Raw genomic sequence first — 16,466 nt, 5'->3', positions numbered from 1 at the left:
CAAGACAAATCCTGGGCTTTGCCATGTTAAAACCGGTCAGAACCGTTCCTTGGTATCTTCCACCCCCTACGTCACCCACCCCATTTACTTCTAATTATTGCAAATTTTACACCCTGGTCCGTCCATAAGATACTCGAAAAATAAACGTAAACGGGGTGAACAAAATGCTTGAGGTGTGAAGTGTGTCTCAGAACATACCCGTATGTTTTTAAAAGAAATATACGGGTATGTTCTGAGACTCACTTCACGCCTCAAGCATTTTGTTCACCCCGTTAACTCCTATTTTAGCGATTTGTTTTTTGGCCTAAGATTCACTAGGGTATTTAAAAAGAATAGTACACCCTAGTCCGTCCATAAAATACTCGAAAAATTAGCGTGAATGGGGTGAACAAAATGCTTGAGGAGTGAAGTGAGAGGTGAAGTGTGTTTCAGAACATACCCGATTAAGATGTGAAAAGTATGGACCAAATCGGATTCTACCTTCAAGAGTTATCGTGTGCACCGAAGGAGTGAATCGAAATGACCCATCTTCCAACTTGATATAAGTTTGGACAACATTTTTCAAGAACCAACTTTTTTTATCATGTGCTCCAGCCAACCAGACAGACAGGCGGACGGACTTGTCTGAAAAAAACCAAATTGTTTGAAACGGATTTCGTGCAAACATAAAAAGGAACAGAGCTAATGTATCAATTGCATTGAATTTATGTCATATTTTGACATCTTATGTTACCAAAAACGGCAGTTGCTGCTACCTTCTTATTGTATCATGACTTTAGCAAGGTAACAGTTGATTATCAAAACAAAAAAATTAGCGCCAATGTACATATGTATGAATGTAAGAAAAACTAGCTCCAAAGCAATGAAAAAGTTCTTAAATTTTAAGTAAAATAAATAAAAAATAATTCATAAATTAATAAAATAAGCAATAAATGTAGCTGAATCGTAATAGCTCTGTTCCTTTGCGTTCAAGAATCTTCAAGTTTTACTCGAAAAGCGTTCCTTTACTTCTGACACCATTCAATTCATATGAGAACAGTTTACAACTTTTACTATTTTTGCCGGTTTTACCATTTTCAAAAGTAAAGGAACAGACCAAATATTTATAGTATTTTTCCACAAAAATCAGATAAACAATAGCTGTGTCTTTTTACGTGATAATTAGTAATAATTATTACTAATGTTGCAGATTTTGACAGTTGTATAAAGGAAAAGTTGCTGAAAAAAATGTTTCAGCAACATTTAGTAAGTAAAAAGACACCCCTATTGAGCAGCTGACTATTACCAGATGATTAAAAAACAGCTGATCGAGCTTGCTAAATGTTGCTGGTAAAAATTCTTTTAGCAACCTTTAGCAAGTTCTCAGCAAACAACTGTCAAAATGTTTCTCTCGTTTCGCTCTCTTTTACTGAACTTTTGTCCAAAAAGACAGCATTTGGTAACATTTCGTAATAATTATTACAAATTATCACGTAAAAAGATACACCTAATGTTTGATTCGGACTCAGGGTCGCTCCCACCCGTGGGTCAAGTTAAATCTCTCCCTAAGCTTCCCTGTCCCCTCCTGCCTTTTTTCGTTAAGGTTGTGTGCTTGTAGCAGTACCTTCGTCCACAGATTGCAAAGGCACCAACATCTGTGGGAAATGTTTGCTGACGACAAGGTGTGACTCGCAGGCAGATCACTGGTCCCCGCTGTAACTTTTATTTCCTTTCCGGCTTCCATATTTGTTTGTTGCGTTAGGGGAACACCCCCTGATCAGCTTTTTTTCTGCGGGAAACTCTAGGTTTCCAGAGGTAGGTGATCATCCCACTCTACCCAGACTGGTCTTGTCACAAATAATTTCCCCCTATCAAACGCAAAATTATAAATGAAAAGAGTCAATAAATGTTGACAACACTCTTGCTATCGGTAGGACTTAGCGACTACTTACTATTCATCGTTAACTTACCGAAATTTTAGACATTTTAATTTTACCGATATTTGTCGGTAACGACTTATGCTAGGGTCACACTAGGCAAATATTTGCTCCAGCGACAGGGAGTGTGTGTTTATTGAGAACAAGTGAGCATCAATTTCAATGCATTATTTAGTCTCATTTGCTCTCAGTAAGCGCACACTGCCGGTCGCTAGAGCATTGATGCTCAAAATAAAAAAGAGAGTAAAGTAGTGAGAGAATCACAAGAAAGTTTGTATCAGCATTCAGTGGTTGCTAGACTTGTGACCAGTAAACATGTGGCGGGTGTGTGCGTTTTTGTTCAGTGTCCCCACTAAAATTATGCGTATATCCATGCACATGTTTACTTGTCGGCTGCTCAGCGACGACTGATTGTTATTCCCACATACGTTAACGTATATGGATGATCTTGGCTGCGCTAGAGCAAATATTTGCCTAATGCATCATGGCTGCTGTAAAATACTCTTATTTTTATTAATTCAACAAAACTCAGACGTTTATGTATTTTTTGTAATTATTATTTAATAAATAATTTCATCCACGATTTTAGATTAAAATTGTGTTTTCACAATTAAAAAACTATTTAGAAAAACCATGAAAAACGACAAATGTTAAATTCTCTTATATTCTCTTAAATTCTGTTTTGCTCACCATTGCTAATGCATTGATGCCACTGATGGGCAGAAATGCTCTGCCTCACACACAAAAGTGTAAAAAATACATGAGTCTCTCGCAATTTGCCCACCATTGATTGATGCTCAAAATAAAAAAGAGAGTAAAGTAGTGAGAGAATCACAAGAAAATTTGTATCAACAGTTAGTGGTTGCTAGACCTGTGACCAGTAAACATGTGGCGGGTGTGTGCGGTTTTGTTCAGTGTCCCCACTAAAATTATGCGTATATCACTGATGGGCAAATTGCGAGAGACTCATGTATTTTTTACACTTTTGTGTGTGAGGCAGAGCATTTCTGCCCATCAGTGGCGTATATCCATGCACATGTTTACTTGTCGGCTGCTCAGCGACGACTGATTGTTATTCTCACATACGTTAACGTATATGGATGATCTTGGCTGCCCTAGCTTTAGACATGCTAGCGTTAGGGCGAAACCTATAACTCTGCGTGTTGCGTGTGCGTTTAAAAAAACAAGTGAAATGGGGTGAAACATATGTAGATCACTCTAAGAGCGACAAGACGAAGAAAAGCATTTACAAACGAAAACTTGGGCCACTATTCCTCCATGATAAGAAGCAGTTACCCGGCGTGGATTCTTAAAATCTATAGCAAAGACCCATATTTACGGAAGTACAAACTTTCCCAAGAAAAAGTATATACCATTTTGATCAGGATAGAATTTAATAATAGAAATTTCCATTTCGGCGTTGAAATTCATATTTTTTACAATTAATAGCTAAAGGTTCAAAACACTGATATTGAATGTGACAAAAACTTCTGTGGTTCCACTTATTTTAATTGTATGATTTTCTCTTCTGGGAACGCAACTGCAGTTGAGTTGATATCCATAATCGACTCATTAGTTCAGCAGTTACATACATTACGATCTCTATGGCGTCCGGCGGTTATGCAGTTTCAAAAAAGTTAAAAAGTTCTGGAGATACCATTTCCTACCACATTGGGGACAGTTTCATTAACACAACAAGATGTTGTTCAGGCAGTACTTCTGATTAATTTACGGAAGTTTCTGGTTTACATTTAAATGTAACAATTTATTGTCAAGTTTTTCATTCTTTTCTGTACAATAACATGTACATACTTTCTTATACTTATATTAAATTTTACACTTAAATTCTATAATCAGTGATTTTTTAAATCCAACATTTGTTAAAATAAGGAAAAGTTACAAAAGTAAAAAACCAAACGATATTCATTTTTAAACTAAATTAAAAAATTAAAAAGCAAAAAAAGGAACTTAAAATAGATTCACAAAGTTTGATTAAACGTCGTTAAAACAAGCTGCTTTTAATATCACGAAACAACCAACCGCATTCATAACAGTAGGTGGTAATGAGACCAATCAATTCCTCTTAAAGATATTCTTATTCACAGCATTCATGGAGTTGTTTTCATATCGTTTGTCAGTTGTAAAACGATATCAGCACGGAATGGATTATTGGTTAGAAGGAAAAATGGTAACGTCTTTATGGGATCCGGAACATTATCATATGTATTCAGAATTGCACACTGATTGAAGATGATTCGATCATAAATTAACTCATAATCGATACCATTTTCTTTGAGTTCTAATAATTCCGTAAATGTGGGATATTCACCAGATTCAATCATGGCGAACCTGTTTGAAATAAAAAAGAAAAAGAAAACAAGAAGGTCGAAAACAAAACGTGTTGAACTAACTGTGGAAGAATTAGATAGATATGTATATTGAGGGAATAATGTAAACAAAACAAAGAAACTATCTCACGTAGGAAAGTCTTCCCGAGGATGATGTACACGTCGACCATTGTTCTGAAAAGGGAGACACGGGATTTTTAGTTGTTAATTAATGTTAAAATAATTTTTTTTAGTTATACCATTTCAATTTTTGTTTTCTTCCAGTCTTCATTGTAGAGGGCATGTTTCATTTCCACCATACTTTTATTAATTTGGACCACCTCCTCATTGTGGGTATCACAAAGTACCATATAAAAAACCGAATTCTATTGGAAAAAAATTTGCAAAATTAATTCCTTTTCAATTATTTATAAACTGTTTTAATATTACCTCTCTATCAATTTCCGTTATTTTGGCGTAAAGCATTCTCTCCGACACCAAGGATAGAAAATGCATCGTAGCCTCATGACTCCAGTGTAGACCTCGAGGTTTAATATTGGACAGGCAACCTCGTAAGGCCTGTGCCGGCAATTGGGAAAAGCAAGTACCCAAATATTTGACATCACATATATCCACATCCGAGACGGTACCATAATCGATAAATGAAACTTTGATTTTATTTTTAACCGGGGGAGCAACAATTTCTGCCCGATGCCACATTTCATTAAATGCAGCAGCACAAACTTGGCCTGGATTTAAACACACGATGGGTATGCGCAGCTCACTTGGTTCCATTGTACCATAGTACCGTTCCATTTGATGCATTAGGGCATCCAATTCATGCTTTTCTTTGTGTATGTGGAACCAAAAACGGAAAGGATTGTGGATCTAGAACCAAAACGGAGAAAAGTTATGTTAAAAACAGCGTGTTTAAGAAAAGGGAGAATGTACGCACCTCTGACACAAATATACCCAAACATGTGCCAACATCCACATCTTCGGGTATTTCACAGGGATCAATTTTTCGTCCAAAAGGTACCGTATATTTTGGTAAATCGAGACGAAATACGTTGCTGGTCTGAAAGTAAAGAAAGAAACATATTTTTAGATGAGAGATTGAGTCTACGTTCGATAAAATATATAATGTAGTATATAAAATATAAAATATAAAATATAAAAAATAAAATGTAAAATATAAAGTGTAAAATATGAAACATAAAGTATAAAATATTAAATATAAAATATAAAACATAAGGTATAAAATATTAAATATAAAACAGAAAGTATAATGTTTAAAATATAAAATATAAAACATAAAGTATAAAATATAAAACACAAAATAAAAAGAAAATATAAAATTAAAAAATATAAAATAAAAATGTAAAATATAAAATATTCACCAAATGTTTTTCTATCTAAAATACGCTCAGCCCTTCTCATCCTTAATATCCGTGATGTTTAAGCTCAGAATAAAAATATAAAAAGTAAAATATAAAGTATGAAATAAAAAATATAAAAAATAAAAATAAAATGTAAACTATAAAATATGAAATATAAAATGTAAAATATAAAAAATAAAATACAAAATACAAAATATAAAATATAAAATTTAAAATATAAAATATAAAATATAAAATATAAAATATAAAATATAAAATATAAAATATAAAATATAAAATATAAAATATAAAATATAAAATATAAAATATAAAATATAAAATATAAAATATAACATATAACATAGCTGATTCTATTAATGATTATTTTGTTATATATTTTCATTTCTTAATTTACCTGCTTTTGCTTTTATTTATGTTTAATTCTATTCATGATATGCTAAGAAATATTGTTAGATATAAGTGTCTGAGAGTAGTTATTGTATAGCTGTTTTTGGAACCGCTCATGGCCCTATGGGCTAGGTTACTGTGTTTGTCAAATAAAAATTAAATTAAATTAAATTAAATTAAATATAACATATAACATATAACTTATAACATATAACATATAACATATAACATATAACATATAACATATAACATATAACATATAACATATAACATATAACATATAACATATAAAATATATAATATAAAATATAAAATATAACATATAAAATATAAAATATAAAATATAAAATATAAAATATAAAATATAAAATATAAAATATAAAATATAAAATATAAAATATAAAATATAAAATATAAAATATAAAATATAAAATATAAAATATAAAATATAAAATATAAAATATAAAATATAAAATATAAAATATAAAATATAAAATATAAAATATAAAATATAAAATATAAAATATAAAATATAAAATATAAAATATAAAATATAAAATATAAAATATAAAATATAAAATATAAAATATAAAATAAAAAATATAAAATATAAAATATAAAATATAAAATATAAAATATAAAATATAAAATATAAAATATAAAATATAAAATATAAAATATAAAATATAAAATATAAAATATAAAATATAAAATATAAAATATAAAATATAAAATATAAAATATAAAATATAAAATATAAAATATAAAATATAAAATATAAAATATAAAATATAAAATATAAAATATAAAATATAAAATATAAAATATAAAATATAAAATATAAAATATAAAATATAAAATATAAAATATAAAATATAAAATATAAAATATAAAATATAAAATATAAAATATAAAATACAAAATATAATATATAAAATATAAAAATAAAATATAAAAATAAAATATAAATTAAAAAATATAAAAAATAAATTAAAAAATATAAAATATAAATTAAAAAATATAAAATATAAATTAAAAAATATAAAATATAAATTATAAAATAAAATATAAAACATAAAACACACTGTGCAACACTGAAAATACAAACAACTTCTAGTGGGCATTTTCTGATAGTACAGCTCGGGTTTTGATTTTATGGCCTCATCTATACCGGGCTAAAACGACCCTTTCTTTGATCCGGGCTTTATCTCAGAAACTAATAAGAATTTTGCTTTGCAGTCTTCAGTAATATTGTTGTCCTAGAGTAGTAGAACTTAAGTTTCAAATAGAAGAATTGGGAAAAACCGCAACTAACGCATCAAAATTGATAAAATATATAAAAGTTTACATAATTTCTGGAATTAGAGTCAGTTACAGCCAAACTATTGAGAGTTGAACCAAGTAACCTTTCGCAAAAAATTCTAAATAATGTGCTCAGCAATTCTTCAGAACATTCTGAAACTGTAAAACACTTATTTTATGTTGTTTAGCCGGGATTTCATATCGAACTTTTTACAAAACATATTTCAAACAACGTTCACACAGGCTGTTCATTCTCATATTTGAAATTCAACATGGCAAAGCTCAGAAGTAATCTTGGCCCCCTTTTCATCTTAAGAGGTAACTGATCTCCCCGTGGTGTCACCTGTGGGTCTATCTGGTAGGGAATTAACATGTAATGCACGTTTGCCCTTAAGAAAAATACAACTTGGGTTGGGCATAGGGTTAGTAACACCTAAAACGTAAGAAAGTTGCCGCTGGTTTATGTTCCAACAACACCCATTCTGCCAACCCTATGCTGATTACTACCTACAATGCCGATTAGCACTACATGACAAAACTATATGATAAAAAATTACAATTATTTTTATAATCTATTGGAATTTCTAAACAAACCAATACATACCGCTGCAAATTCCGGCACAGCTTCATCCGAATCATTATCGATGTCCTCTTCAGTTATATCGAGAAGTTTTTGAAATTGATTTGTTGTACTGTCATTCTTTCTGGTCGGTTTACTTGGCGATATTGTAACTTTTGGTTCTGGTGTCTCTCCATTTTCTACGATATCTTCTACTGGATTCCATTTTCTTGGCGGTGTTGTTGCATTTAATATCTTTTCCAAACGTTCAGATAGCCGCATTTTAGGCTTAGGCTTAGAGTCAGCTACTGTAATTTTCATGTCAATATTGGCTTCAACTGAAAATGTTACTTTTCTAGGAGGGGCAGAGTCGGTTATACGACATGATGTTGTCAAGAGGTTTTCCAATTTCTTAGCATCTTCCTGATATGTTGTTTTTTCTTGGTTTTGATTTTGAGAATCTTTTGTATCCGTTGAAGGTTGGTTAGTGTTGGTGGTGGGTGTATTAGCCATTCTTAGGCCGTCAGAGGAGTTTTGGGTTGTGGGGCTTCTGTGATTTTCGTATGGTTTAACAGGCACTTGATTCCTAGGAATATAATCCTTACTATTATCAGACTTTGTTTCATTTCTATTGGTTACAGGTTGTGTGGCAGATGACATAGCATCCCGATTATATGGGTTTTGTTGATTATATTGTTTACTATTATCAATCTTTGTTTCATTTCTATTGGTTATAGGTTGGGTAGCCGGGGGCATTGCAACACGACTATATGCATTTTGTTGTTGTCGTTGTGGAACTGATGTTGGTCTTAACAAACTCTCCAATTGTTTTACATGCTCCTGATATTTTCGTATAATTTCCCTATTGGTAGCAACTTGTTGTTGAATATTGATAATTGGAATTCCAGGTATACGCTGTGGGACACCACCAAACTGCGAACGATTTATATTTCCCAATAGATTGAGAGCTGGTGTTTGCATATTTTGTAAATTGTGAGCTGGCAATTGCTGCGCATTCCTCTGCAGTGGCACATCTCTAACGGTTAACTTTCTTGTGGAAACATTTCTATTGGTAATTTGAAAAGGTGACAATGGTTGAACATGTTGCCGGCGTCCCACAGAACTCCCAGAACTGGCTTTATTGTTTTGACGACTACTATGCCGTTGAGTGTTAGCAAACTTATTTGCATGAGCCTTTCCTCTGGATCTTGGCCTGGATTTCTTTTGTCCCATTATCATTTCATGTATGTGAGCAGATTTGTCATTGCCCACAAAATACACATAGGCAGTATGACCGCTACCCACAACCTGAAATTAAAAAGAAATGGAAATTTATGCAAATGGCACTATTTTAACAAGAAATTTACTTACAACCACTGTATCGGGAATTTGACGCAGAAACTGTTCCAGACTATGATAGCCGAGCCGGCGATATGGAATATCTTGGCCTTCAACATCACGGTAATCACGATTTAATTTGTCAATAGTTATTTTATCTGGACATGATATTACCAGGGATTTTATAATTGCCTTCACTTCATTTAGAAAACCACTATCCATTTCTGTTTACATTTATTTTCTAAAACAAACAAAAATAAACAACCGACGCCGCAAAATTAAATAAAATCTTGTTGCATGCAGACTCTCTGAGAGTTCTACTTGTCTGCGTTGCCAACTATTATTTTATAATTTCAGAAAGCGGAAGTATGTGTAGGTAAAGTGGCGTAGCAACAGGCTAAGTTTGCCAACAGACTATATTTTGAGGAAATTTAACACAATAATACCCGTAATTTCTAGCCCTAGGCAACCGGGTAGTTATGTCTAGGTCCACACTAGAGTTTAAAAAGTTTCATGAAATTCGGCGTTCTTAGGTCGAATTCTCCACTACAACAATTTTATGATTTAGCTCTACAATGGAACTCGATCTAGAAACGCATAATTTCATGAAGTTTTTTTCAATGAAATTACTGTAGTGTGGACCGGGACTATCTTTACCTACGCGTTTGGTAATTGCTACGTACCATTTACCGAGGCGTGTAAATTATGAAAACATGTGGTAACATTGGTGATTTTCATTCATGATATCGTAAAAACATTGCCACATATATACTATGTTTACATTTACGAAATCCACTCGATTTCAACTGTCAATTCCATTGCTCAAACGTCAAATGAAATCCACTCGATTTCAGATGAGTTTTCATTTGAATTGACAGTTGAAATCGAGTGGATTTCGTAAATGTAAATATAGTATAAGTGTTTTACAATTTTTAACACTTTGGTCCCGGGCCACACTAGAGTAATTTGATTGTAATTTTGACATGAAATTATGCGTCTCTAGATCGAGTTCCATAGTAGAGTAAAATCATAAAATTGCTCTAGTGGGGAATTCGACCTAAGAACTTTTGTAGTAGAAGTTTTATTTGGAATGAATAAAATATGTATGTGAACAATTTAAAGTACTAACAATATAAAATTCAAAAACTACTCGATTCACACACTGGTTTATAAGAACAGTAGTATAACATATCTTAACATAATACTTCAACACTTTCCCTTGTTAAGAGATGTTAGACGTTTTGTTTTAATCCAATATTATCGCAAAGAAGCTTGAGTCTCATAGGTTGCAAAGGTTTTGTCATCAAATCAGCTAATTGATCTTGCGTTGGTATTTGTATAACTTCAAGCTTCTTTTCACAAACTTTTTCTCTAATAAAGAAATGCTTATTGTTGATGTGCTTTGTTCGTTTGTGATATTCTGGATTTTGAGCCAAGCGTACTGCGGCAGAATTATCGACATATAACACTGGAGTGGCATTTAGCCCAATCAATTCGGAATATAAACGCTGTAGCCAAATTACTTCTTTTGTTGCTTCAGAAGCTGCAACAATTTCTGCTTCAGTTGTAGACGTTGCTACCATAGCTTGCCTCTGGCTTAACCATGACACAACACCACCAGCAAATTTTATAACTACACCAGATGTAGATCTCCCAGTTTGCAAACATCCACCAAAGTCTGCGTCACTGTAACATTCTAGTTCTCGAGCTTGACTATTGTTATAAAATATTCCATGATTTATTGTCCCAGAAATGTAGCGAAAAACTCGTTTAACTCTGGTAATATCTTCCTTTGATGGGTTTTCTAAGGATCTTGAAAGGAACCCAACGCTATACGCTAGGTCAGGTCTTGTTCCCAACATGAGATACATTATCGCACCTACTGCTTGTCTGTAAGGAAATTGAGAAAACTTCGCATTTTCTTTCCCTAGTTCAATATTTTCTCCTTTCAGCATAGGCGATGAAACAGGTCTGCAATCAGAGAATCTAAACCTTTCTAGAATTCGTTTTGTGTATGCTTGCTGACTTATTGATATTCCGCATTCATTTGCTTTTATTTCCAGGCCCAAAAAATAACTTGCGTCTTTTGCCGTTATTTTAAATTCTCTTTTCAACTCTTCCAAAAATATTTCCAACTCATTCAGATCTGTGGCAGCAACTAGACCGTCATCTACATAAAGAGCTAATATTAATTTCTTTCCTTCTTTGTCTCTTATGTACACACAGGGATCTGCTTCACTTGCTATAAAGCCGATTTTTAACAAAAATTTCCCAAATCTGCGGTTCCAACAACGGGGAGCTTGCTTTAATCCATAAAGACTCCTTTTAAGCTTACAAACTCTTCCAGTACCATCATCAAAACCATCTGGTTGCTTCATGAATATAATTTCTTCAAGATGACCATAAAGAAAAGCGGTGGATACATCAAATTGAGAGATATGCATCTTCTCACTTGCAGCTATACTTATTATAGCTCTTATTGCTGCGAGCCTTGCGACTGGACTGAAGGTTTCATTGTAGTCTATACCTTTACATTGTTTGTACCCTTTGATAACAAGTCTTGCTTTAAACTTGTCTATACTTCCATCGGGGTTAGTTTTTACCTTATAAACCCACTTCGATGGCAGTGCTTTATTTCCCTTGGGCAGTTGACACAAATCCCACGTGTTGTTTTCTTTCAGGGAATTCATTTCAGAGTTCATTGCCTGAATCCATTGTTCTTTTTCAGTACTTTCAATAGCATCGCTAAAGCTCGTAGGGGTTTCAACTTGACTCATAAAATCTTGAGCAGCCATAACATAGTCATCAAACTTCGAATTGTGCAATGATGACCGATCTCTTAAACGGTTTCTTATTGAATTCTCATTTGGATTTTCTCTCAACTCATATCCTCGGGATTCGCTCTCATTGGATACATTTTCTTCGGAACATTCTTCAAAAATCTCATCTTCTTCCCAATCCGATTCAATACGAATATGTTCAACATTTCTTGATGTACATGGCTGATCGCGATTTTCGTCTAAAACATCTTCTTTTATTCCTTCATAGGCTTTAAATGGCAATTTTACTTCTTCACTTGTACTGTTTGAATCTTCTATTTTCAAATCTTGGATAGGATCGTCGCATTTTGTAAGTTCTTCTCTAAATTTTACATCTCTAGATAAAATTACACTGTGATTCTCTTTGTTATAAATCCTGTAACGCTCCTCAGTGTCATAACCAATTAGATATCCTTTGATTGCTTTTGAATCCATCTTTTTCCGTTTCTGGCTGGGAACATGGACATAACATTCACATCCAATTATTTTTAAATGAGTAATCCTGGGTTTTCTTCCAAACCAAAGTTCATGTGGACTTTTACCATCAACTGGTGTCCTGCGAGTTCGATTCAAAATATAAATAGCGGTACGAACTAATTCAGCCCATATAGCTTCAGGAAATTGAACATTTTTGTTTGCGTATTTAAAAGTTCGGGCCATCTCAATGACAGTTCTATTTTCCCTCTCGCTTGCCCCATTCTGCTGCGGAGTGTAAGGAGCAGTTAGCCTCTGTATGACTCCATATTCCTTAAGTATTTCCCTTACTTCAAAATTATCGAATTCACCACCATTATCGCTCAAAAATTCTTTTATTGGATTGCCTTGATTTCTTGAAAGAGCTAGGACTTCCTTCAATGCGTTTTTAACTTCAGATTTTTCCTTCAAGAAATATACAAAACAATATTTACTGTAAGCATCTTTAAATATTACTAAATACTTCTTTTTACTGAAAGACATTGAAAATGGACCACAGACGTCAGCTGACATTAACTCGCCTGGACTATTAGATACCTCTCTAGTACCAAAAGGTAAGCGATGTGATTTGCCATAAACACATGATTCACAAATTTGTCTGTCAAGTTTGACATTAATGCCAAGTTCTTCCCTTAGTTTCTTTTGTACATGGCGTTTATTCTGGTGTCCCCAACGCTCGTGATATAGTTGCAATGTGTTATCTGATTCCGTTGAGTTTATTTCGTTTGGTGAATTCGGGATTACTGTTTCAATATCAGCTTGATATAATGTGCCTCCTTTTTCTCGATGACCAACTAACATAACTTTATTATTCACCAAAAGTTTGCATTCTGTTGCAGTCGACGTGAATTTACTATTTGAACACTTGTCTTGAGCAGATAATACAGAGAATAAATTCCTTGATACTTTTGGAACGTACCAAACATCTGTTAGTGTAATATCCTTGTTGTTGATGCTTGACTTGATCTCGATTGTTCCTTTGCCAATTACATCTAACATTTCACTACCGGCAGCTTTAATCTTGCAACACTCCTTGAATTTCTCAAAAGTTTTAAATAATCCTCTATTATTTGTGACGTGTCGTGTGGCGCCATTATCAATCCACCAAGTGTTTGAAAATTCATTTTTAATTGAGTTAATCTCTTCACACATTAATGGTAGAATTTGCTGTTGAGAAATCTTTGCCTCAGTATTCTTTTCTTTTATAGGCTTACCATCACTTATCCATTTTCTACAATCGCGTACCCAATGACCTTTCTTATGACAATAGTTGCAAACACCATTTCTCTTGTTCGTTTTGGTATTACTAATTTGAGGGACTCTTTTCTTGACATTATTAACAACTAGTGCTTCTTCATCCTTACCGACATCAACACCTTTGCAATTTCTTTGGTACATGCACAGTTGAGCGGTCATTTCTTCAAAATTCTTTTCTTCATTTTTAGTTAGAAGCATCCAGCTAGACTTGAAAGTGTCAAAGTGACTTGGCAAGATTTGAAGGATTTTACAAACCAATAAAACTTCAGGGAGCTGATTTTCCTTACGTCCTTTTAATCCATTGTTGAGTTCTATCCACAAGCTTTTTAGCTTTGCAATATGTAGGCTAACATCCTCACTAGAATTCCATGCAAAAGAAAAGAAATCAATGCATATCTTGAAAAGTTGATCCTTTGATCTTGCTTCAAATTGAACCATAAGGGATTCCCAAGCTTCAGCAGCAGTTTCTTTATCCATTATCTTTTGGTAAACATTGTCACTTACTGCGCTGGCAATCATCGACTTGGCATAACTATTTGCTTTTCTATACAAATCTGCATTTTCCTTGTACAGCTTCTTCTCTTCATTTGTGGCATTAGAGGACGGTGGACTAGGATTCTTCAATTTACCTTCTATAACGTCAATAGCTCCTTCGTGATAGTCTAATAAATCGCGCATCTTACGCTTCCATATGGGATAATCAGTTTCATTCTCCAAAGGCTTGATATGCTTAGAAAAATCCATTTTCTCTTCAAAATTATCTCCTTGAATCTTGAAATTCGTGATAAATTGTTGTCTTCTTCCTTGACTAATTTGCTTGTCTTCAGAAATTCCTTTTTGAATTTCTTCTAGGATCTTCAATATCTTGCTGAATTGTATCCTAATGTTGCCTCTTGACAAATCCTCTTTTTTAATTTTCTTGAATTTGAAAATATTTAATTTATTTTCCAGAGACTTCTGGGCTCATAACCTTTTGTAGTAGAAGTTTTATTTGGAATGAATAAAATATGTATGTGAACAATTTAAAGTACTAACAATATAAAATTCAAAAACTACTCGATTCACACACTGGTTTATAAGAACAGTAGTATAACATATCTTAACATAATACTTCAACAAGAACACCTAATTTCATGAAGTTTTTTAATGAAATTCACTCTAGTGTGGACCGGGACTTGGCAACGATCAACCATGCAAAATACTTGGTGTTAAGCGGGGTACACACGATCAGTTTTGACTGCCGATTTTTCGGAAATATCGATAAATGTCAAACTGTCCAGCAACCACAAAATATTTTGTGGTTGCCTGATGACTGACAAAAATTAGCGGCCACAATGGCAAGCAACCGATTATTTGAGCAAAACTGACAGTCAAAACTGACCGTGTGTACCCCACTTTAAGGTGTGAACAGAATGAGAAATAGAATGGGAGAATGAGAATAAAGAAATACAAGGTCGCATTTTAATTAGGTAGTACCTCCCCTTTATTCTTTTACATAAAGTCAGCCTTGGATAAGCATGAATTTCTCATTGTGTTGTCACCTTAACCCTGCGTTTACAAAAAACAGGACAGTTGACTTCATGTACTGATTGTCAAAAACCCAAAACTTGCATCTGTGACGTAGGCGTCCAGACAAATGCAAAAACAGTTGTAAAATTATGAATGAAAATCATATATTTCCTTTTGTTTTCCGTTCGCATATTTTGTTTTCTTTTGTTTTCAACACATTTAAATTATCATATCACTTCTTTTTTACGAAAATGTCAAAAATTTGTTAACCCGGCTGTCTGTGAAAAAATGATGGACAGCTGGGAGACAAAAGACAAATGTATGTATGTGTTGGTAAATCAGAGTTGTATTTGAAGACAAACTGTCTGGTGTAAACGCCTAGTAAAGGTAGAAACACAATGACTATTGTTACTTGCTTCACGCTCAATTTCATGTAAGTGAATAAAGGCCAGGTACTACCTAATTCAAATGCGATTTTGGATTTCTTTATTCTTTTACACAAATTCAGGCTTGGATAAGCATGAATTTCTCATTGTGTCCTCACCTTAAAGACCTGGGTACATTAGCCGCTCGACTTTCTTATTTAATTCATTTCTGGTAAAGAAATGTCAGAACCACATTTCAATTAGGTCGAATTTGGTCTTTAGTCTTTTACCAGAAATGAATTAAGCAAGAAAGCCGAACGGCTTATATTCCCGGGCCTTAATGGCCCCGGCACATACGGTACGTTGTGCGTCGCGTTACAACAACCACATGAAAACTTCAAGAACAAACTTGGCATCACTTACATTTTTTTCATGTGGTTGTTGTTTTTAACGCGTGACGCAACGCACAACGTACCGTATGTGCCGGGGCCATAAGTAACACGGCCGTTTTCGACCCGGTAACGTTGCCTATGGATTGAAATTATGAACTTTTTGTGTACATTCGGCGTCTTTTCGTGATTTCGAAGGCGTTTCGTGATTTCGCGCGGAATCATGCAAAATTTATCATGATTTCGCATACAAAAATGAAATCATCTCATTTCGTGATTTCAGCGAAATCAACATCGAAATCACAGTACACATGATATACAACCCAGTTTGTGACTGAAAAAGTACCAAAAGTTGCAACACTTACAACGTATCACAATAAACAAGGTAGATGGTCAATTGCTGCAACAAAAAATTTTAGAATCA

General features: G+C 33.3%; 1 protein-coding gene across 3 annotated transcripts; it reads right to left on the bottom strand.

Annotated features, from left to right (window-relative positions):
* Positions 1-3,653: 3,653 nt before the first annotated feature.
* On the bottom strand, positions 3,654-9,576 carry tej (tejas). 3 transcript variants are annotated; one of them, XR_012413256.1, is made up of 7 exons: positions 9,263-9,576; positions 7,937-9,199; positions 5,199-5,321; positions 4,694-5,131; positions 4,504-4,629; positions 4,328-4,438; positions 3,654-4,265 (listed from the first exon to the last, which is right to left on the bottom strand). XR_012413256.1 is itself a non-coding variant. In XM_073990366.1 (7 exons), exons 1-7 carry the CDS (start codon positions 9,449-9,451, stop codon positions 4,323-4,325), a joined length of 2,187 nt encoding a protein of 728 aa, XP_073846467.1. In that variant the 5' UTR covers positions 9,452-9,576; the 3' UTR covers positions 3,654-4,322. The 3 variants fall into 3 exon arrangements, 2 of the variants coding, with proteins under 2 accessions (XP_073846467.1, XP_073846466.1); XM_073990366.1 differs by having other exon boundaries at positions 3,654-4,326; positions 4,395-4,438; XM_073990365.1 differs by having other exon boundaries at positions 4,395-4,438.
* Positions 9,577-16,466: the final 6,890 nt, after the last annotated feature.

Source organism: Musca autumnalis, unplaced genomic scaffold (assembly GCF_047663935.1).
Source record: "Musca autumnalis isolate F117 unplaced genomic scaffold, ASM4766393v1 scaffold_5, whole genome shotgun sequence".
Taxonomy (NCBI): domain Eukaryota; kingdom Metazoa; phylum Arthropoda; class Insecta; order Diptera; family Muscidae; genus Musca; species Musca autumnalis.
Note: the sequence above shows the minus strand (reverse complement) of the source record. Positions and strands in the feature narration are given on the sequence as shown.

Excerpts from the sequence above, each read along its gene's own strand:
- tej (XM_073990365.1), bottom strand. The coding sequence starts at position 9,451 with ATGGATAGTGGTTTTCTAAATGAAGTGAAGGCAATTATAAAATCCCTG. Across the intron at positions 5,322-7,936 it reads CTGTGCCGGAATTTGCAGCG|ACCAGCAACGTATTTCGTCT; the intron begins GTATGTATTGGT and ends CTTTACTTTCAG. Across the intron at positions 4,439-4,503 it reads AGAAAACAAAAATTGAAATG|AACAATGGTCGACGTGTACA; the intron begins GTATAACTAAAA and ends CTCCCTTTTCAG.